The following is a 23,620-nucleotide window of genomic DNA, read 5'->3' as shown; positions in this document are numbered from 1 at the left end:
CGTCGCTGAGCCGGGCCGGAGGGACGCGAGCTGCGGCGCGGGGGGCCGGCCGGGCCGGGCCCCGGCGGCGGCGGCGGTGGTGGAGGGGGGGCGCGGGCGGCGGGCCAAGCCCCCGAAGCCGAGCCTTCCTCCGCGCGAGCCCGGCGAGCCTCGCCGCGGATGCCCTGCCCGGAGTGCTTCGTGCCGCGCCAGGCTTGCCGGGGTCCGCGGCGAGACATGCCCGAGCCAGGCGCTGCACCGACCTCGACTTATCTGTAAGCCGCCGAAGGTAAGCGGAGCCCCCGCGCGCCCTGCTCCCGCGCCCCGGCGCCCGCTGCGCTTGGCCGCGGCCAGAGCACCGCCCGGACGGGCGCCGACCCCGGGGTTCTCGCCCCGCGCCCCCGACCGGGCTGCGCGGAGGACTCGGCAGGATGCCGGGGGCCGGGGCCGCCGGGAGCCGACCCGGCGGCGGGCGGGGGCGAGGGGCGAGGTTACGCAACTGCCTCTGGCCCGGGCCGGGTGGCCGAGGGGCGTCTGGCAACTTTGGCGACGGCCGGCGAGGAGCGGGTCCGTGTGTCTGCGATGTCGGTTCTAGACAAACGCCACAGCCTCCTATAGCACCCGACAGCCCGCGCCAGGCAGAACCGGGGGTGGTGGAGGGGGGCGGGGGGCGCTGGGGGCGGCCGTGGCCCCCGCCGATCTCGAGGTTTTGAAGTCTTTCCTAAACTAAAGCGAGCTGGCAAGTACGGCTGATTAACTTTGGGGGGATGAGTCCGGGCGGAGGGGCCCTGCACCGGCTGCGGAGGAGAGGCGTGAGCACCGCGAAGGCACGATGCCCACGTGAAATGCCCGTCTCCTCCCGAGGCGCCCGGGCTCGCCCGGGGTTGGCACCTTCCAGGGACTGCGGGCCGGGGTCGGCGCCCGCGGGTCTTCTGGGGGCGCAGCATCCCGAGTCAGACCCAGGACGGGCGTGGGAAACCAACCCAGGCTGCAGACCGAGCGAGCGGGCCAGCCGGCTGGCGAGCCAGGGCAAGAGGGAGGAGGAAGCCCGCGGGCCGGCCCACGGCCCGGGGCAGCGCCGGGAGCCCCAAGTCAAAAGCGAGAGTCTGCGTCTTGCTGGTTCATGCTCAGGGTTCCCAGCTGGCGTCTCCACTGCCAGGATAAAGAGCCTGTCCCTGTGACCTCAGCACAAGGCAAGCCACAGGGGGATGGAGCTCGCTGTAAGGGGATGCCAGGAGTGGGGGTGACTCTGGAGTACACCGGGGCCAGAAGCAGGGCGTTTGGCTCATGTACAGAGAAGGGCCCTGACCCCTCTCCCGCTGCGGGTCTGTGCCTGACGGCTGGACCCTGAACCAGAATGAGCAGTGAAGCAGTTTTAATTTGACCTTGTCTGCTTAGGCGCTAAATTCTGCGGAGGCATCCCAGGGTGAACTGGCCAAGATGGGGATGGAACTTTGGGCCAGCCTTGCCTTGCCTGGGAACACAGGAGGTATTTTCACAAGACTATAGCTCAGAAGAGGAGGATCCAGCCAGCACGCAGGCAGGTTTTCCTTGGATAAGCACTAACAAGGGGAGGAGGGGGTTCCCTTTCCATCTGCGGGGGGGGGGGGATGTCAAGGTTACCTGACTGAAGACTTGATTGAAGACTACCACCCACATCACCTGACCCCCGCCATTCTCAGTGAGGAGTACACGTATGAAATTGCTTTAACCTCATTAAGCTCATGCTACAGACCCAGCAAAAAGTATAACCATCATTTCACTTTGCGGAGGCGGAAAGTGCCTGGGTTTTACTATTCACATTTTGTGCTATTTATTACATTCATATTCCTGTTGAATGTTTCTTTTCAAAGAAAAGTTCATATTTATCTTTGCCTTTTTTTTTTTTTTGCTTTAGCGAACGTGTTGTTAGTTCAAAGGAAAAATGGAAGTCCTGCCATTTGCATGCCTCACCAGATATTAATAATTCACTATCCATGTTTACTACTTACATTAGATGGCACTGCTACTCATGATGTTTCTATTATAGACGCATTTGCAGGAAAAAAAAGGTCTAGCACAGCCATCACTAATTGCATGATTTTGCATAAATTATGTTAGGTACAGAGAGTTTGAGCTTTTCTTTACTAAATTCATCATTTCCTTAAAGATAAGGTGATTACGTTTAATTTATTTAAAGGCAAGGCCTCTCCTGAAAGATAGGTGCCCTTGAAAAGCAGAGGTTACCTTTCGATTTACTGGAGTTTATTAGTGTGATTAAGACATTAGCTTTTACTTAAAGCAGCCCCATTGTCCTAAGACACAGCCACTGCTGGCCACACAGGTTAGTCAGGCCTCAACTGGAAAGTTGGTACTTTTACTCTTGGCTTTGGGGGCTTCTCTGTTCTGCCATAGTTGTTTTCCCCACGTGCAGGGTAGGGAATTTCTGTTTTTTTTATTTCTCCCTCTGTGGCGGGGAGGTGGGGGGAACAACTTTGTAAGTAAATAAGTCAGTTAATGGAAGACTTGAGTATGAAAGGCATCAGAGTACCAGGAAGATTCCTGCACAATGAAATAAGCAGTGAGAAAATAAAAATGATTCTCAGACGTAGAGCTGAACCCAGCAGAGCAGTTGGGCAGATGTGTTCGCTGAGCTCCACATTTGTATTCTCTTGTCTGTTCCCACCCATGGCTGTCTCATTTAGAGCTACAACTACTGAACTCTCTTGTATGAGAAGCAGATTACTTATGTGGGGACAGGCTGCTTCTCCGGGAATAATAATAAAGAACTCACAGCTACACTGCAAAGCGGCAGTGCTGTGGCCCGGCGGCAGTGTAGGAAGCATGGGTCGGGTCGTCGGGAAGGCGAATTGTGGCGCTCTGGACCAGCCCACCAGATACCTGAGTAGGAGCGCTGCAAGGCTGCTGCTGAAGCCATCAGGCACTCAGGAAACCACGCCAGCCGTGCCTGTGTAAGGCAAACCACAGTCATCCGGGGACTGTGGTCATGATGGTGACTCCCCCAGGCCAAACTGGCACGGTTACGGTAAACAGTTCCTTTCTCAACAATTCCCTGACCAGTTCCTCCAAGCCCTTCATTCCCCCACCACCAAAATGAGCTGACATAATTTATGAAGCCGTTTCTTTTTAGTCTCCTCACATATTTGATTTTAATATTTCATAACATGACTTCAGTATTTTAAAGCAAAATTTAGTATGATTGATATGGCATGACAACACTTTTATTACCAGGGAATTTGCATACAAACATCTGGATAAGTCTTTATCTAATATTTGGGCTAACCTATGACATAAATGTCGTAAAGACGTTACACATTTTCATCAGTGTATTTTTAAAGTATATTTTTGTTATATATTAAGGACATAACACAGAGATATGGTGCCACGTTGTGGGGATCCTGCTGGGATTCATATAAAGACGCTGCTTAGATGTCAATTCATATTAAACAGTAAGCCATATGAATTACAGGTTTGAACCTTTGGGCTGTGTACAATAGATTATGTGTCTGTTTCAAGTTCAGGGGCCCTGACGTGTCTCCGAGCACCCAAGAATCATACCTGTCAGCTTTACAAAAAACATACCTAGGGAGACATTTCTGGATTCCAAATTCAATTCTTGATGTAAACTCTCTCAGACACCCCTTCTCTACCATAAGCCAGTGTGATATTCAGTATGGGTCTAAGTCAAACATACTGTAGACACCATTCACACCACAATGAATGAATAAGTTGAGGGACTTAAAGATGTTATCAAGTGACAAACCAATAATGTAAATAAAAACAAACCACTCTAGCCTGATAGCTCTGTGGCGTTCTGCTGGACGCATATTCTCAGCTCTAACTGGGAGAGAAAGAAAAAGAACTGGATTACAGAAAAGCAGATAATAGGGACAAGGACTTCTGTTTCTATATTATAAACCTTTTGGCCAACACTATGTTTCCAAGGGATTTGGGAAGAACAGTCTTCAAATTCATCACTTGCAAATACTGCTTCTCTAGAGTACTGAACTGATTATTCCAAGTACTGTACATTCACAGACAAGCTCTCTTTGCCGTGTTATTTTGCTGTTAGGAATTGACACCAAAGACGAGCAGAGAGAGGTTCACGTCTACACACTGACCCTTCACCCGAGTTATGCTGTTATGGCCATGACACGGGTAAAGAAGAAACTTTTTGAAAAATCACAATAGTATGGCAAAAAGCTGGTCAAAGTTTATACTGCAGTTACTATGGAAAATTCCAATTCAACCCTTAATAATCTAGCCTTAGGCATAAAATGAGATGCAGTAAACTATAGCATATGAGAGACATAAAGAAAGAGGTTTTGTGATGCCAGAAATACTACGGGCAGGCAGTCCAGCAAATACGATACTTGCCTCATCAAGCCTGCAGAGGAAAAGGCAGGAAGGGGAAGCTGATGGCCTGAGAGCTTCGTTTCAGCTGCTCAGTTAAGAAACCACCAAGGAGGTGTAGCATTATCCTCTTTCAACAGAAATGAAACTGACCAATCTTTGTTTGTGTTTCCAGGGTCATCATTCCACTGGTGATGTGGGCCCCTCCATACTGGTTGTTCCCTGGGAAGTATCCTATGTTTGTCAACTGTCCAATTCTTTATCTTTTTCATGTGTATTAATACTTTAGTAGTCACACTCAGAACACCCCGTGTTATCTGCATTTTGTTCCCTGGAAGCCGCTTGCTTTTGTAGTAAGCGATTTTAGCATCCTTGGAAATGTAATGGAACTATAAAACCTGGGCTCCGGTACTGGGCAAGCACTGGAAAGTAGATTGATATGCAGATGGTTTGGTCCAGAGAGGAAGGCTGGTCTGTGGAAATGTACCCAATCGTAGCGGCAGGGGCCACAGCAGGGTGTGAGATACTGCAAGATGAAGGAGCGGTTCTCAAGAAGTTCAAGGCCAGGAGGGCCAGAGGAGGTGGGAGACAGGATCAGGAGAGGACCAGCAGTGTGCTTCGGGGGTTTCCAGGCAGACAGGGTGATGACCGCACTGAGGAAAGGAGATGAGATGCACACACAAATCCTGCAGCTGAGCACAGCTGCTGGGTGCTCAGAGCGAGAGACCTGTGTGGGGAGGTAAGAAGTGACACTGGGCGCAGGCTTCAGGGTGGAGATCAGAGAGTGAAGAAGCAGTTTAAAGCCAGTTTACGGAGGAACCAGCAGGGCAGAAAGGTACGGTGTTTGTTGGTGATAGGTAACCACTGACTGTTTTGAACAATTGCATACATTTCTAGAAGACGAAGTCTTGATAGCTAGAGACAACCAGAGAAGAGGAATTGGAGATCGGTTGAGAGGGTGTGATGGGTGAGAATTAACTGGTAGCAAAGGTGACTGGTGACCATCGAGATATATACAAGGGGGCATTTGAGAGAGAGACATCCTGGGGGGTGAGTCTGTAACACGGCAACACGGAGAAGGGACTAAAGATGCTACTAACCCAGGCTGACACGGGGCTTGGGGATCAAGAGAAGCAGAGAAGCCAGGGAGCCAACAGGTCTGGAGGAAAAAAGATAGGATTACTATCAGAAATCGGAATGTGAGTTTCCAACTGAAAACATTATTTTAAAAGATAAGTGCTTCATCATTTCTTGCTTCTTAGAACTTCCATGAGAAATACTCTGAAAGAGGAAAAAACTAAACCAAAAGATTCACACCACAAAGAAATTTTTAAAGGACTAAGAATAGTCCTATGAAATAACAGGTGCTTAATGAATATTTAATGAAGCTATTAACAATAAACCTAGTCAGTGATTTTGCTAGAAATTCACAGACTCCAGATTGGACAATAATTTTTTTTTCCCTTCCATTTCAAGTTGTACTTGTTTTGAAGTAGGAATTAAAAGGAAGAATCATGAGATGTTGCTAACAAGGAAGACAACTTCTAGAGATGCACTATGTTCAAATCTGAGCCACATGGTGATTAAGGAAGAAAAAAGTATCAAAGGTTTGGAGTTTTCCTCCCCCAAATTCAACCTTATATAGAGCTTCCTTTGGTGAAAATTCACATGGGTAGAAGTTGAGTTTTTAAAGACAGAATGTAAGTTTAATGACCTAGTAATAGAATTAGAGTGAAAGAAACAAGGGAGGCAAAGTAAGCCTCCATCCAATAGATAAAATGCTCTTTTATCCCAAATGCTGACAGTTTTTGGCTGAAAGGAATTTTCACCTTACCAAAATACCAGTCCATAGAATCAGTTCAAGACAACTAGAAAACATCTATCTCTTAGCCTTGACCCCACCTCTCAACTTTATATCATGATGTATCAGTTTCATTGGTTTTATGCCAGACCCACCAATGTATCTCTTTTTTCAAGCAATACCAGAGTGGTTCATAAAGACGTGGCTTTTTGCTTTTCTCTTCTTTCGTGTTGAAATCGCATGGCACAGACAGCTAGACAACTGGTCTCCCATTAATCTTGCACTTACAACTCGCATACCTTGGAGAAGTGTGGCAGGGAATCACTCTCCAGAAAAGTTCATACACATGCAAGTGTAGAGAGTTTGAAAATCTAAAACTGCTAGGGACTTCCCTGGTGGTCCAGGGGCTAAGACTCCGAGCTCCAAAACAGAGGGCCTGGGTTCAGTTCCCGGTCAGGACACCAGATCCTACACAGCACAACTAAAGATCGCACGTGCTGCAACTAAGACCAGCTGCAGCCAAGCACAGGAGTATTTTTTATTAAAAACATTCATTCAAATATTTTAATAAAATCTAAGAAAGATAAGTTTCTCACTTTTAAACCATACTTTTCATCTGACTTCTCAGGCCATTGAAAAATCCCATGATAACTGCTTTTCTCAAGTATTTACTGTCTCTTTGTTTTGAAAGTAGTTGTTAGTTCAGAGGCTTCACAGAAGGACTTTCCCTCCTGGTTTAATTTTTGTTGTTGTTTTTGCTATTTCTAGCCATCTCCATGTACACTATTCACTATCTTCTCAGGATATCTCTGCTTTATGTACTGTTTCTATCAGATTTATTAGTGGGGCGAAAACCCCCAGGGTTAGGTTACAGGATGGAATTGATCACAGGGTTGCAGAAACTGGCTCTGTGAATACACCAGCTGGTCTTCTTGGGCAGGGCAAGCGAAGGGAGGCATCCTTTCTCCAGGAGGCGAGGTCAGCCGCTGAGTGAGTGGCAGAGGATGGACTGGCTCTCATTTCATTCCTTGTGACCATTAAGTTCCACCTCAAAGATTCAGTCCCAACTCTGGATCTAAAGCGTCTGTGAAAATGACCACTGGCATGCCCAGTTTTCAAATAAAAACCTACAACTGCTTACTTTAAATAATCAGCCATTCAAAGTGCCTTACCAACCTTATAGGTGGTTCTCAAACCTGTTTCTCTCAAATAAGATAGCCAGTGTAGTCCACAGACGCAGCCTATTCTTCAGGCACTGTCCTCATGAACATCACTTCGTCATCGGCAGCAGCATCACCAAGACCACATACTGGGAGCTTCACAGATTCTAGCCACCTGGGCCCACATCACAGATCAGAGTGCTTACAGGTGCATTCAGGGGACCCTGTCCACACCTGCACCCCCAGTTCTGCTGATTTCTATCAGGGTGATGTGGACACAGGTTTCCCTTGCAGTGCCTCAGCTTCTCCACCTTTTAAGAAACAATAACTGGTCCATCAGAGATATTTGGTAGAACTTCCCTGGCAGTCCAGGGAAGACTCCAAGCTTTCACTGTAGGAGGTTCAGGTTAGATCCTTGATTAGGGAACTACAATCCCACATGCCATGTGGCATGGCCAAAAAACAGAAGAAAGAAAAAAAAAAGGATTTGGAGAATGCAGTATTACAACATGGACAAAGTGGGGCTTCCCTGGTGGCTCCATGGTAAAGGATCCCAGGTTCGATCCCTGGGTCGGGAAGATCCCCTCGAGGAGGGAACAGCTACCCACTCCAGTATTCTAGCCTGGAGAAGCCCATGAACAGAGGTGCCGCCAAAGAGTTGGAGACTGAGCAACTTTCACTTTCACTTTGTTACTCGCCCCGGTTATATAATCTGAGCAGTATAATCTGCCCAGTATATAATCTGAGCAGTATTCTGAGCTAATCTGTGGAAGGGGCAGAACTCAAAAGCAGAGAGGCAGTCTCTGCACCCCAGTTCTGAAGCACCCTGTGATATGACAGAGCCAGGAAGGATCATGACAAGAGAAGACTAGAATGACAGAATGCCAAAGGGATGACCTTGCGTACCCCCTCGCCAACCTATAAAATCCTACACGTAACTCATTCACTAGTAATAAATCTCCAACCCCAGATCCCTGCTGAGAAGAGCTGCCTCCACCCCCGGAATTTCTCGGAATGGGCCGAATTCTAGATCAAGGGGAAAAAAAGGTGTGCATGCACCGTATTCTGGCTATGGACTTGCCGGGTGACAGTTTACTTGGCATTCACCATGTGAGAATCCACATTGCAGAAGACCTGTGTTTTGAATGGTGACAGTCACAGGTCACTCACTGTCCTCCTCTGGGAGGAGAATCCATGTCCACTGTTGATCCAAAGTGGGGCCATGGGAAGCTCACCGTGCTGGCCTCAACCTGGGCTCTGTTTGGTGACCAGCACCCTGTGGCCAAGTTCATCCTAGAGAAAGTATTATAGAAGGGGATGGCTCTCCTTGCTCCCCTGGGACATCACTCATTTGTCCTTTCATTCAGTAAACATTTACGGGTACTTCTTAGGTGTCACGTGCTGCTCTAAGCTTTAGGAATGCCGCAGGAAATACAAGAGAATGCGGGGAATAAAAGAAAACATGGAGACCGGTGGGTCTTCATCTTGCCTGTGTTACCCCAGTGATCTTGACTCTCCCGTTACCCCTTTCCCTGGACTGGGGTAGGGACCAGTATATTTCCTCTAGAGAGTCAGGTTCAAGGATGGAGACTCAGAGGAAGATGCATGTCTTCCTACTTCTGAGAGAAGAACAGCCTCTCTTAGGATTCTTTTAAAGGCCGTCTTTAAAAACAACAAACCTTGTAAAAGCTTCTGCTTCTTCAGTGCTTACGCTCTCCTCCAAAGTTTCAAGAAGGCCAAGTGTAGAGGGGTCATTTAAGGCTTTGGAAAGACATATGTTTTCCTTTTAAAAAATTATTTTTAGGATTCTGAGGGGTGCAGAATCATTTCAAGATCAGCAGTACTGCTTACACATGGCAATACCAACTTCCCTTCTTGAACCTACACAACCTTTCCCCTCTGTTCTCTCTCCCTTTCCCACAATCCCCACGAAGGAAGAGGTGCCCAAGAGATCAAAAGGCAGAAGCCGAGCATAGAGCATCGACTTAAAATGGTATCATTCGTCCAGTCCAACACACGCTCATTGCATGCTGGGTGCTTCATAAAACGTGAAACTGTGACAGTCTGGCCTCAGTTTACTAAGAGGAACCGTCCAGCTGAGTTCTGAACGGGAAAAGGGTAGCTGCAACCGCCTGATGCGGGGCAGTACAAAGCCGACGGCAGTGGCTCTCGCCGGCAGGAACACTGTGCCTCTGCCCGGCGGAATAGCACCTGGGATGTAATTCCCTGAGCACCCCGCGTCCTCTCTGCGCCTGCCTGCCTGTCTGGGCAGTCCCAGGCCTCACTGTTTCGCTCACATTCTCCGGCTTCTTTCATCTCTCCATCTCCCTTCTCCTTCCTCCCCATGTTCATCACGGAGTGCAGTGTAGAATTATTATTTCTGAGTATTGATTTATTGAGTGCAGTTTACTGAGTGCAATTTTATTTAGACTCCAAGTTAAAAACAAAAGTTAAAAACTACTTCACGCAACACCATTGGGCCAAAGCACACACACTCGGAAGTAACCCCGTGCAGAGGGGTGATCCCGAACCCTATTGATTTCCCCCCAAAACGTCAGGGGTTCCTCCTCTACAAAATCCAGGATTCAGTTAGAAGGCTAGGGTACAATGATGCCACCCTAACATGTTCATGTTATCCCACATGATTGAGAGTTTCTAATTAGATTCTCATTTTGCTACAGCCCACATCCCACTCCCAAGAGGAAAGCCAGGCAACGTAAGAACAGCCTACTGGTCACATTTACTGTAGCAAATCTGTTGTAAGGGCCCTGACATGCTTTAGGAGTAAATAGAAAATACACATCACTGCTGAACCATCTACTCATTTTTGTGCGAGTGTGGGTCATCTCTTGTCCCTGCATCAGCACAGGGAAAAAAATTTAAAGTTATACTTTGTAACAACCAAATTCCAGAGAGTTACACCAAGGTTCAGAAGATAAACATCTGTGGAACCTGTTTTTTCTTAAACTAATGGAGCTCTGTCCCTTTACCCTTCCATTCAGCTGATCCCTACCCAGGATCCAGGCTCCATCTGATTGAGGATCCAGGTTATACAGAAAGAATCCACGGAAACCAATAATATTGAGTACCCACCCTAAACCTTCTTAAAATGTCCTTGGTAAGGCCCCTCCTGTGAGGATACTGGGATGCATATCTTTATATTCTTTAATTAGCAAGGATCAAAGGCTGATTGAATTTGAGAGAAAGAGGAGATGCTTAGCAGAATCTAGTCTGCAAACACTTACATAAGCGTAAGCAGAGAGAAGGGACACATCAAAGCAAAGCAACTGAGGCTTGAGGCCCATCTTTCCGTGTCTCCCAGGGGATGCCTGCCCTGACTCCCCAGGGAACACTCTGGGTCCTTTCTTCTTCCTGCTCCCAGGATGGTCCTCAGCACAGTGGGATGGTGCTATCCACGGAAGAATGTCTTTTCTGTGCTGAGCTACACACCACTAAGGACTGGGCCTCATTTTCCTGGGTGCCCAGCACACGATATGGTGCCTGCAGTCACCATTCACTATGTCCGTGAAAGGGCCATGAAGACAGGCGTAGCTGGGGGGAAGGAGGGGGCAGGCAAGACTAGACTTGAATCATTAAAGAGGAGGGTGGGGCCAAGGCCAGAACATGAACCACTGGGAGCAAAGACATGAAGGAGGGAGTGACCGAGGTATACTCCAGAGACACTGTAAGAACTGGCTTAACTTGAGCACACAGACAGCTTGTGAGTAGGTATGAGATATCTAGGCAGATGAGCAGGATGGCAAAGGTTCTGGAGGACCCTTCCAAAAACTGCTTTTTGGAAGTGCTACCCAACTAAGACTAGGCAGGTACTCACAGAGAAGAGAGATGTTTGCGGTTGAAGGTGGGACTGTGAGGATGTGCGGGATGGAGGGATGGAGAGCTGAGAGCAAGGGACGTGAAAACACCAAGGTCGAGCTTGGGACGGTGAGGATAAAGGGAAGAAATCAATAGTGAAGCAACAGGAAGGTGAAGCAAAGATCGGTGGGACCTGGTGATGGCCTGGTTAAGGGGGATTAAACCAGGGAGTCTGGCAGGTAAAGCACTGTCAGCAGCTGTTTAGGAGCCCTCAGAATAAAAGGACTCAGAGACATCCAGTACCTACGATGGCTGGGCTGGGGTCTCTTGGCTGCCGGGCAGGCCACGTTCAGTCCTGCATTTAGCACTGGCTGCCTTTGCTCCATGCTTGGCTGGGGCGAGTGCAGTAGCTTTGTTACCGGGTTGAGCACAGACCATCAGGGTCGCAGGCCATTCGCCCTGTGTCAGCCCTCCTCCCAGCAGGGCAGAGCCCTCCAGGCTGCCAGAGACACTGCTGAGCTGCTCCTGCACGAGGAGGCAGACTTCTAAAGACATCAGAGCAGAGCGCGGTGGCTGCGGAGGGGGGAAGCGAGGGTTCGTATTATTTATGAGGCTACATAATGTTACGTACAGAAAAGAGAGAAGTTCACAATAGCTGTTGGTCAAGAAAAAAAGTTAAAGAACCAACTGACCCGGCAGAGTAAAAAAAAAAAAACCCATGGGGACTAATGAAAAGTCGAATTTATAAGAAATAAAAAGTGAAAGCCATTTGGACATCAAAGGATGTGACACACAGACATTTTTTTTTTCACCTCCCACCCCTAAGAATATTTTGGGCACTAAATGCAGAAAGTGCACCCTAAGTGCCCCTGCAGTTGCAACTCTTAGCTGCTACTAGGAATATTCCCTCTGTTTCTACATCCCCAGTGACTGTACACTGTCTCCCTGACAAGCCTAAGTTTGGTCTACACTCACAGCATCTCTCTTCAGGGTGATGAGTCACTTCTGAGGTCCCTCTCATTGTTCACCAGCTGCAGTGGAAGGAAAGGGGTCTTAATCCATTTCCTTAATTCACGTCCTGGGTCCACTCAGATTAAATAATTGCTGCATCATTTTGTGTGATAGCACAGGTATCACAGAAAAGGAGAGAGAGTTCAGACCAGGCAACCATCCCACATTGGACCATGGCTGACAAAACGTGAGCCGTATATGGGAAGACCACACATGCTGACTCTGACTATGGCTTTTTGTTATGATTCTGACCTGGACAGTCATCTCTCTGCCGATAAATAGAAGCTGGTTACAAGAAATACTCATTTCTCTCTTTCTTTCATGGCTTGCTACCTCAGCAGTACAACAAGACCTTGCAAAGTCTACAGTTTGACCAGGCCAAGGTACCAGGGGAGACTCACTGCAATGAAAAACGCACGGGGGATGCGTTTTGATGATAATAGATAGACACTCCCATGGCCGTGCCAGAGAGATGGATAGTATCTTTAACTCTAATTGATTTCAGTTGTGGTGAATGGTCACCTCCAAGCAGAAATCCTGCCTGGGTGTTCCAATGTTATCTGAGATTGGGCTGGTAGAAGCAGCAGGGAAAACACACTTTCTTGACAGTTATTGTTTGGGGAAATTACTGTTCTAATTTTAGCTTCAGATATATCATGAGTCAAAACATGTCATTTAGTAAAAAAAAAAAAAATATATATATATATATATATATGGATGGATGGATTCATCATAGTTCATCAGTCAGGCAAAACAAGCACAAAACTCATTCCAGTGTGCACATGTTCTCAAAAGAGTGAGATTTTCATAAATAATCTAAGGAAGGGAAGCCACCTCTTTTGCATCCTACTAATGCCAGCTCTTGCGGTCAGGCCCCACACCATCAACTGATTGTTGCTTAATAACTGGGAGCCTTTGGGGAACAGAGTAGGTGGGCTATTTTCTACAATCATCTAAATGCACTCGAGAGCTATGCTCAAAACGAAAGCCCTTATTTCTAACATTTTCTGTAACTGTCATACTGAAAGGGGAGCAAAGAGGAACAGGGAAATCAGTCCCTTTTCTAGTCTTACAGATGACTTTGGTGAGTGGCTGTTACTAGTTTTACTGAATTCTTTCTGGACATAGTTAATTAGCAAAGCTAACTGCTTCACATAAAGTTTCCTACGTTGATATAACATCTCAATTGGAGGAGGTATTTTTTTCCAGCTGATTTTGGCCACCATCATAAAAGATTGCTAATCCATTTCTACGAATTTAGATTCCATCTGGACAGAGGATAAAGAAAGGTTAATGTCAGGATAAGCTGAACATAGAAAAACTAAGTAAACAGACAAAAAATGAAGAGGAAAAGTCTGGTTCAATGAAGACAGAATCTTCTGGTCCTTCTAAAACCTCAACACAAAACCCAAACATCCACGTAGAAAATGGGTGCTTTACCTCCTCTGCTCCCACTAATTAGAAACAGGCCAGTGAGAGTCAGTTTATGCTCTGTGGCTGAAGTAATGGAGTAAAGGTTTTTCTGTAGGTAAAAATGAGGTGTTTGGTTTTTTTCCTTTTAAGTCAAGAACCTGCCTTAATTACATTAGAAGGGGAAAGAAGCTCATGTATTTGAGGATCAATCATGATTTTGACATTGTTGAGAGTAAAAAATAACACAGAACCTCCTCATAACTGATGCTAAAGCTTGAAACTGCAATACATTGGTCACCTGATTCGACTCATTGGGAAAGACCCTGATGCTGGGAAAGATTAAAGGCAAAAGGAGAAGGAGGCAGCAGAGGATGAGATGTTAGATAGCATCACTGACTTAATGGACATGAATTTGATCAACTCCAGCAGATAGTGGAGGACAGAGGAGCCTGGAGTGTTGCAGTCCATGGGGTTGCAAAGAGTCAGACACAACTTAGTGACTAAGCTACAACATAACTAAAAAATTTTATTATACAAGCATAGAATGCTACTCAATAGATGCATTGCATAAGACAGCAGATATTAAAGTTCTCATTTAAATATTTGCTATTGCCGAAAAAGAAATGTAGCCTAGAAACAATGAATACCGTCAGCAGTTGGAAGGACATAAAACTAACTTGGTCAAAGAGCCCAGGGGCTCCATTTCACTCTTTGCTCATTCTAGCAAACCTTTTAAAAACGTCTGCCCATTGTCATCAAGGGAAGTCCAGCTTCTTCATGCCAAAATCAAAGCGTATTCAGCATTAGATCCATAAAATGGGTTTTCTGAAATCAGAGGTATGCACGAGCCGGGTGTCTCCACTGAGCAGCTATTTCTTCTGCCCAGGACCCTCTGTCCTGCTTCCCAGTGGATGATCCTCAGGTCTTAATGATGGAGACCTTATGGCAATCATCCACCAACCCAGGGGATGGGGCACGGCTTGGGCATTTCTCACAAAGGGCCACAGCTTTGGGGACTGAGACAGGAGCAGCCCCCCCCCGCCTACAGCTCAGTCTCAGAGGGGTGTCAGAGTTTTGTTTTTTTTTACCCCATTTCAGCCTTCACAGGCAATGACCTCTGAAGATGGGAATATGTGTCTGGAAAAATATCATTTCAGTGTATTAAACAAAATTAAACTGGATAATGAATCTCACTAAGACACAGTCCGAAATCTATAGCAGCTAGCTTTGCCCTGAGGAGAGGACTTTTGCTTTGGAAGAATCAATCAGGGCGATAACGTAGGTCTTAACGTTAACCATTTCAGAAGGCGGATGAATTCATGAACAGGTGTGGGGGTCTCTGCCTCACTTCCCTTTCTGCCCAGGAAGCAGCATGTTAAAACGTGGGATATTCTTTCTCAGCACTCCCCCGCTCCCAGTTCAGGCATTCCCTCTGCATATAGAATAAAATGCTGACCCAATTAATCCTGAATCCCGGCCAGCATCTTCGACGCCAAGGTGTCTCAACAGCGGGAAAGCCACAAGGAAAACCAATAATATCATGCAGTCCCTTTCCAAACTCATCGAGTTGCTGGCCTTAGCTCTTCTGCCATATCCACCGACTGAGGGGACCCTGGGAGGTGTCCTGGCAAGGCCGGCCTGCTCCCACTGTCAGTCGACTGCATTATGCCATTGATATCACAGCTCGAGCCCAGACTGGAAAGCTCCGGGTCCCTGCAGACAGTAAGAACTGAGCTCACCCAGCAGAGATTCTCTCTCATCAGCTGCTGAAACCAACCAAGTTTGCCTCAGATGCTAGCTGTAGATTATAGGGCAAAACCGTCTGATTTCTAATTAAAACAGATGGCAAATTCCACCCAACCGTGAGTCTTCTCACATATTGATATATTTTCAACTAAACACTCCCTGGCTCTCCCGGCCGATCCACATACATACAGAGATGCTTGTAGATGTCTACACCTCGGCAGACATGAGGCAGGTGGTAGATGCACCCCAACCCCGGGGTGAAGCGATTACAGATTCATTCCCTATGGACTGAAACTCCAAGAAGAGAATGCCATGCCAAGCCGTTTCAGTCAAGTACGACTCTTCGCGATCCCATGGACTGTAGCCCGCCAGGCTCCTCTGTCCATGGGATTCTCCAGGCAAGAGCACTGGAGTGGTTTGCCATTTCCTCCCCCAGGGGTTCTTCCCAATGCAAGGATCGAAGCTGAGTCTCCCACACTGCAGGCAGATTCTTTACCATCTAAGCCACCAGGGAACCAAGAAGAGATTAGCACGAAAATTAAGGGAGGAGGAGAAAAGCAGGACAATTAAGCTCCAGACGACACACTTCCCAATCCTGAAGTCAGGAGACCTCCCCGACCACCTGTGTGCAGCAAGGCTCCTTGGAAGTCAATGGGGAGTGATGCTAAGGGGTGCTCTACCCAGAGGCCTTTGCAGTAGAATCCATCTTGGCTAAGAAATGCATGCTCACACATGGGAAGATCCTGAGATATAGCTCATGTGGACTGTGAACCGGGCAAATCAGAATGACTGGCCAAGAGAAACCCAGAAGAAATGCCCCATGATAGTAATTCAAACTGCCATGAGGGTGCGACTCAGCAATTCAGGGACTTTCCCTCTGAGCGAGTCTATCTATACATGCTGCATTATTTTTCCTCTTAACAAATACTTTACCTGCTTCACCCCTTCCCAGCTTTGTGGGAATTCTTTTCCGCAAAACCAAAGGACCAGGGCCCTTGCCACTGACCACTGGTCTAGTGGTTAGGATCTGGCCTAAATCTTTGCCTGGGAGCCCAAGTCAGGGCAGGCCGAGCCCACCCGAGATCAGATACACATACACACACAAGAATACTGTCAAGATTTTGAAATTCATTTTCTTTCTTTATCCAAGGCTTCTTCAAAACAATAAAAGATGACCTTTGGGAGACTGCTTGTACCCAAATCTAATCATTTCTGGGTTTTCCTTGTTCGATCAAGTGTTTCTAGTTTGCAGAGGCCTGATCCCCTCATGCTGCCTAAGGTGTGGACCGAGTTTGCTCTTTTTTTTTTTTTTAAGTTGGCAAACAACATAAGGACACTGCAGGTCCTGCACCCAAACCAGAAGAAAGAAGGGGAAAAAAAACCTCCCCAAATACACCATCTCAGTGCCACGGCGACAACCATTTTTGGTTACGTTCTTCTAGTACAATTTGGTAGATGGCTTTCTTTCACTTGACGTTATTTCACAAGTGTTTTCCTCTAATACTAAATAATCTTTATAATTATCATTTTAATGGCCGCACTGAGTGAATGTATACCATAATTTACTTAATCATTTACCTATTGTTAGGCATTTAGTTGCTTCCATCTTTCACTCCTTTAAGCTGGAATGAACATTTTTATATAAGCTATTAATTTAAAGCGGCAGGCAGAGATGACTCTCCATCACTAATCTAAAAATACAGGGTTTATATATTTACAACTCACATTTGATTATGAAATTTAATTTGAGGGTAATTAAGACGTTTATATTCCAAGCAACTCCTCAACATCGCGCACTCCCCGAGCCAGCCAGGCATAACCATGACTTGCCGTTTTTACCTCAAGACAGCACAGTCCAGTGAATTCTAAAACACAGTTTTCTTAAGAAAAATAAACTTTCTGAACCCCTTAAGCTTTAGAGCCAGTAGTTTAATTCTGACAGTCCATGATTCTCCGAGGTGACCTGGATGAGGCAAGCCACTGTTGAAAACGGCATTCTGGCATCACGATCAATCCAGAACTCAAGGCAGCCCAGGCTGAGTCTGCTGCAGGCCCACCTATGCTGCTGGGGCCTACGTGGTGGTGCCCCGAGCAAGCTGCACCCGGATCCTTTGTGGCAGACAGGCCAAGGAAAGGGCCTGCCCTGAGTTCCAGCTGTCTGATGCTTCCTGTGGTTTCCCATGGGTCATTTCGAGTTACAGATTTCCCCAGGCAGGGAACTTAAAGGGATGTACTGGCAGTGTGATTCTGAGCAAGATCCGGGAAAAAAAAAAAAAAATCAAGTGCCTCAGTTTCTCTATTTCCAGCTTGAGGATAACAATAGTGCCATTGCTGTGAGGATGTCGTGAGATCAGGGAGAAAATGAAAGGGAACTGCACGGGACAGGGCCATGGTTGAGGCCTTGGTTGAGGACCCAGACGCCGGGGGCGTACGGACTGAATGTGGAGGCTATACTGTAAGGTGTACGTGAACAGATGCATGACGGGACAATGGAAATGAGCGCGCCAGCAAGTCCCACTTGTCCCCGGGACTCTCACCTAGAGAACAACCAGTTTTTTGCATGACACAATCGTTTTCTTTTTCTTTAAATTTTACTGAAATGGCAACCCACTCCAATATTCTTGCCTGGACAATCCCATGGACAGAGGAGCCTGGTGGGCTACAGTCCATGGGGTCGCAAAGAGTCGGACACGACTGAGCGACTTCACTTTCACTTTATAGTTGATTTAGAATGCTGTGTTAATTTCAGTTGTACAGCAAAGTGATTCAGTTATACATATGTATTTTTTCATATGCTTTTTCAGTTCAGTTCAGTCACTCAGTCGTGTCCGACTCTTTGCGACCCCAAGGACTGCAGCACGACAGGCCTCTCTGTCCATCACCAACTCCCGGAGTTTACCCAGACTCATGTCCATCGAGTTGGTGAGGCCATCCAAGCATCTCATCCTTTGTCGTCCCCTTCTCCTCCTTCCCTCAATCTTTCCCAACATCAGGGTCTTTTCTAATGAGTCAGCTCGTTGCATCAGGTGGCCAAAGTATTGGAGTTTCAGCTTCAACATTAGCTTTCCAATAAACACCCAGGACTGATCTCCTTAAGAATGGACTGGTTGGATCTCCTTGCAGTCCAAGGGACTCTCAAGTCTTCTCCAACACCACAGTTCAAAAGCATCAATTCTTCGGCGCTCAGCTTTCTTCACAGTCCAAGTCTCACATCCATACATGACCACAGGAAAAACCATAGCCTTGACTATGTTTTTTAATTATGCTTTATCACAGGATATTGAAGATACTGGGCTTCCTAGGTGGCACAGTGGTGAACAATCTGCCTGCCAACGCAGGAGCACAAGAGATGCAGGTTTGATCCCTAGGTTGGGAAGATCCCCAGGAGTAGGAAATGGCAACTCACTCCGGTATTCTTACCTGGAAAGTTCCATGGACAGAGAAGCCTGGTGGGCTACAGTCCATGGGTCACAAAGAGTGGGACACACCTGAGTGACTGAGCACATTCACTGTGCCACACAGTGAGACCTTGTTGCTTATCCATCCTATCATGATAGTTACCTCTATTATTCCCAAACAGGAAACTTCCTTTGTAAAGCTTTAGAAAACACTGTCAATAGAACTTATAAACTCATCTGAAGGCAAAATAAGTCACCTACAAAACTCCTTGGTGTCTTTACTACTAGCAAGATTAGGAGAACTCTCTTAATATTACCTAAAAAAAAAAAAAAAGAAAGAAAGAAAGAAAGAAAAACCAACAACAAAGTAAACTGATAAAAAAATCTTACTTATCACTATCATTTATACTAATAAGGAAATTATTTTCATATTTTTTGCAACTCCCTGTAAAACAGAAAGGAGCTTAGGAATTTATTATTATTTTGCCACTGGCAATTAATTCTTCTGATTTGTTTTATTAGTTTGATGGTTGAGTCCAAGACCAGAATATCTTTCCAAACCAGCAGACTGATGTAAAAAAATTATTTCAGTGCAGTTCTTGGCAAATCGTGATGATGAATAGCATGGTAGGACAAACTTATTCAGACACACATTTTTCAGTCGTGGCAGGGAAAAGGCTGAAAAATTACTAGTAAATTGCTTTTTGTAAAAATGCTCTCTCTTTCAAATATTCCCTAGTATGAAGGTCTTCTGCAGGATGATGGCACAATACATTCTGACACACCTGGACAACTGAGGCTTTAGAGAACAAATCCAAGCTAAGAGTGAGGGTTAAGGCTTCACTTCCTTATTATCCCCACTGCCCCCATCCTCTCCCTCACACAAGGCCCCTTGTGTGTATCTTTTTAACCTTATGGAATAAGTATCTCTCAACAATATATATATACACACACACATATATAATCTACCCTTATCAGGCATGCTCTCTCCCCATCACCCAGGATCTTGTTCAGTCTGTATCTCTGCCTTTTCCGTCTTTCCAAAACTGCCTCATTTTTCAAGTTTCAAATGACCGACATCTCCAAATACCCTCAGTGCCCAGTAGGGCACCAAAGACGAAAGAAGGCTTGTTCTCTGTCTTGCTCCTGACTACCCCCGGATATGACTGTTTCAGATCAATTCTTTTGTCAGAGCTACCGTGGGATGAGGACTCACCTCCGTGTTGGCTGAGCTCCGAGCTACATCTTTTGCAGACTAGAGCCTCAGAGCTGGCACTCTGCATGCCTCCTGGGGAGGTGGGACACTGTGATGCCTTCCTGGTCTTTCACATGGCTTTCCACCCCTGCCTTAGCTTCAGGACACATTCTAGCCACCCAAGGTTAAAGGTCTGATGCAGTGGTTCTCGAGAGGAGTCAGTTAGGCATGCCAGGGCTACTTGTCTGGAGACCATTCTGGCTGTCACTTTAGAGTAGGGGTGCTGCTAATATTGAGAGAAGCCAAGATGCTGATGCATATTTTACACGGCACAGGAGACCCCCCAACAAAGCCTCACCTGGCCCGTAACACCGAGAATGCCAGGGCTAGGAAACCTGATGTGACTGGAACCAAGCTCTGCAGGGATTACTTCTGATGTCCTCTAACATGATTACTGGCTCACTGTTCAAGGCATAATTGATGAAGTACTTGCATTTTTTCTCTAAGCCTTTCATTGAGTAACACTAGTGAAGTTTGGGACCACACCAGTGCCCTGCCGGCCTGCAATGTCAACTTAACGGAGTCCCAGACTCTGAGTCACGGGATGGGGGAGGCTGAACTTTAACTCCCTCTTGGCCAAGGGCTCCGGTCTCCTCCCTGAAACACCAGCCCTGTTGTCCTACAATTGTAACTCAGGGACGTAGGGAAGTGGCCTCTCTGTTCACTGGACTCCTGAGGTATGAGAAACAACACGGACTCAAGGGGGCAGGTAGATCAGGATCCTGCCTACGTGTCTTGCTTGCTGGGTGACTCTAAACAAGTGACCTAACCTCTCTGAACTAGTTTCCTCCTTGCAATGGGATGAGTGGCACTGAAGGTATTAGGCATGGCTCTCCTCTACCAGCAAGGCACCTGAAGACTGCACACCCCTGACTCCCAGAGCAGCAGTCACGTGATCACAGGGCCTATGGCATTTCACAGGAAGTGCCGTGGGAGGGTCCGGGAGGGTCCCTGGGTGGGACGTGGCAGCCTGAGCCTGTCCTTGCATCGCTCTCACCGGCTCCTGTCAATAACCCTGCCTCTCTGGGCACCTCGCTTGGACACCAGGGCCCTCCACACCCCAGATTCCTCCCATCTGCTTTCTTCTTGAACACAGGGAGGGGAAAGAAGCAAACGCTAACTCACAAATGGCATACTTAACTGTATTTTCTTGCTTTCACTTCAGCCCGCAAGAAAGTCCTTCCATGTGTGATAAACAGCTGTGAATCTGCCTAATAAAGTGAAGGCATTTTACCCACTGGTATTCCCCCAGAGCAATCACTGGCCACCTGCATCTTTTTAGTTGCATTTAATAATTCAGCCCAAGATGAATCTGCATGATTAACATAAAGCCTTGTGATTTTATTTTCTTTCAGAATTTAAATCCTGAAACAACCACCATTGTGTTCATTTGCAGAGGTTGTGATCAAAACACAAAACTTGATTCTAGAAAGAATAATTTCTTTTTTTTTTTTAAAGTATTTTCAAATACCCCTCTCCACAGAATCAAAGAAAAGAGTTGCTAACACAGACTTTGTAGAAACCAGGAAACCCATGCCCTCTCTATGGCTGATGTTAACCCATGAGAAGCAAGCCATACTGCTGAGACTGTTCCCTTTACAGTTTTCCCATAAACCAGCCCGGCCCCCTATCACATAGCATCCAGAATGGCTAACATAAATAGATGTAGTTCACTTCCTCATCGGAGGACTCTCCACATTTATCCGATCAGGAGCTAGAATCTCCAAGACATCTTTAAGAGAAAATAGCAATCCTCTCGGATTCCAATAATAGATTAATCGGTAGCCCTTAAAAAAAGTAGTAAAAGCCTAAACCAAGTAAGTTGCATTTTGAAAAACCATCTGCCTGTGAAGTGGAGATGTGTGTGCAAAACAGCAATCTGCAAAAAAAAAAAAAAAAAGGCAGAAGAGGCAGAGTCATTGGGCTTCTTGATGAATATAGTAAAACAGGTTTGTCTAATGGGGAAACATGCCTTACTATCAAAGGAAAAACGAGTGTATCCCACATGGAGAGGGAGGCAAGCTTTAATATCTGAGAAGCATTTCAAACTGTGCCTGCCAGGGATTCTCTGCCTGTCTGATTTTCCTTAACATAAAGGCCGACCTCACCTGTTTAAAAATAATTAGGGAGCAGGCATCCGTCATTCTGGCCCAAAGCCTGCGCTGCCTGTGGTTTCCTGTGGGTTTCTGTTCCACTGACAAGGTCTGTTGTTGTATCCGCCTGCAGGAACCATGGTCAGTAAGGAACCCAGCAAATGCGTACTCACAACCTCCGCAAGTGAAGTGGAGCCTGCCGCCTGTCTGGCCCTGGAGATGAAATATGCCCTGGATCCCAACCGGCAGATTAAGAAGCGGAATAAAGCCCTGCAGGTGCGCTTTAAGGACATCTGCGAGGCGCAAAACGAGCAGAGGGACACTCAGCTCGCCTCGGGCCTGCAGGGTGACAAGCGGGAGGCCAGGCCCGCGTCCTGCCGGGCTGCCTACCGCAAGTACATGACCGTGCCGGCCCGGCGGTCCATCCCCAACGTCACCAAGAGCACGGGTGTGCAGACCTCGCCCGACCTCAAGAAGTGTTACCAGACTTTCCCTCTGGACCGCAAAAAGGGGACTCTCAAAAGCATCCCAGGCACTGAGGCCTTTAAAAGTCAGAACAACGGGTTGGTAATTGATGCGAAAGAGAAGAGCCAGGAAGGGCCGGGCGAGGAGGCCCGGCCGTGGGGCGCGGGCCGGGTGCAGAAGACCACCGCCTTGGTTTTCCACTCCGACGAACACATGAACGCGCTGGGGCCGCCCGCCGGGGTCAACTGCGCGGAGCCGTGTAAAACCCCCGACCGGCACAGCTACCGCGATGCTCCGGTGCAGAACTCCACTCGGTTGTCCTCCCAGGAGCTGGAGTACCAGCTGCCCGGGAAAGCCAGGCAGGGCAGGGCGACCCCGGACACCGAGGAGCCGGCTCCATCGGCCCACCGGAGGGTGTTTAAGACCGAAGTGGCCACCGTGTACGCACCCGCCCCAGGCGCCAGGGCCCCCGCGCCGGCCTTGTCGAACTCCGCCCCCTCCAGCGAGTGGTCCCTCTGTCCCGCGGCCGACCTGGAGAGGAGAACAGCAGCGCAGGCCAGCGGGCTCCAGGCCCCGCCGGGCGCCGCCCCAGCCTGCTCGCCCCCGACGCAGTGCCTGTCCCCAGAATGTAGCGAAGAAGACGCCTCCCTGCAGACTCAGGCGCCCTCGGGGCAGGAGCGCCCGCCTTGTCCCCCGGCGCTCGCTGCAGATGAAGAATGCCAACAAATCGTGCCTCACACGGAAGTGGTCGACCTGAAAGCACAGCTTCAGATGATGGAGAACTTGATCAGTTCAAGCCAGGAAACCATCAAAGTGCTCTTGGGGGTCATTCAGGAGCTGGAGAAAGGAGAAGCCCACCGGGAAGGGTATGTATGTTCCCGCCGGTCTTACCATGCCCGCTGCAGGCTCGCCACCCTCTAGGGGGGGGCCACTGCCAGCCCCCAACGCCCAGATCCCTAAATGAGACCAGAGTCAGCATTTCTGAGAACAGATTCAGGTCTGAGGACAGGTGGGAGGGGGCAAGTTCAAAGGGGCCCCAGGTTATTCTGTGATCCTAAAACTCATTCATCCTCACCTGCAAGGTTGACTTGTTGGCTAGCATTCATCGGCCTGGTCTGGAATTGAGTACA

The 23,620-nt window shown here is 47.6% G+C and overlaps 2 protein-coding genes across 3 annotated transcripts in view; one reads left to right on the top strand and one right to left on the bottom strand.

Annotated features, from left to right (window-relative positions):
- Positions 1 to 23,620, bottom strand: part of DOCK1 (dedicator of cytokinesis 1) — a 561,005-nt gene that overhangs the window by 279,362 nt on the left and 258,023 nt on the right. The window lies entirely within an intron of this gene.
- INSYN2A (inhibitory synaptic factor 2A) overlaps positions 135 to 23,620 on the top strand; it is a 62,261-nt gene continuing 38,775 nt past the window's right edge. The window contains exons 1-2 of the mRNA XM_040254439.1: positions 135 to 268; positions 22,159 to 23,356. Coding sequence (XP_040110373.1) covers positions 22,164 to 23,356 — 1,193 coding nt within the window. The 5' untranslated portion in view covers positions 135 to 268; positions 22,159 to 22,163. The remainder of the gene's footprint in view (positions 269 to 22,158; positions 23,357 to 23,620) is intronic.

This window comes from Oryx dammah, unplaced genomic scaffold (genome assembly GCF_014754425.2).
Source record: "Oryx dammah isolate SB20612 unplaced genomic scaffold, SCBI_Odam_1.1 HiC_scaffold_14, whole genome shotgun sequence".
Classification (NCBI taxonomy): domain Eukaryota; kingdom Metazoa; phylum Chordata; class Mammalia; order Artiodactyla; family Bovidae; genus Oryx; species Oryx dammah.
This window is presented reverse-complemented; position numbering and strand designations above follow the sequence as displayed.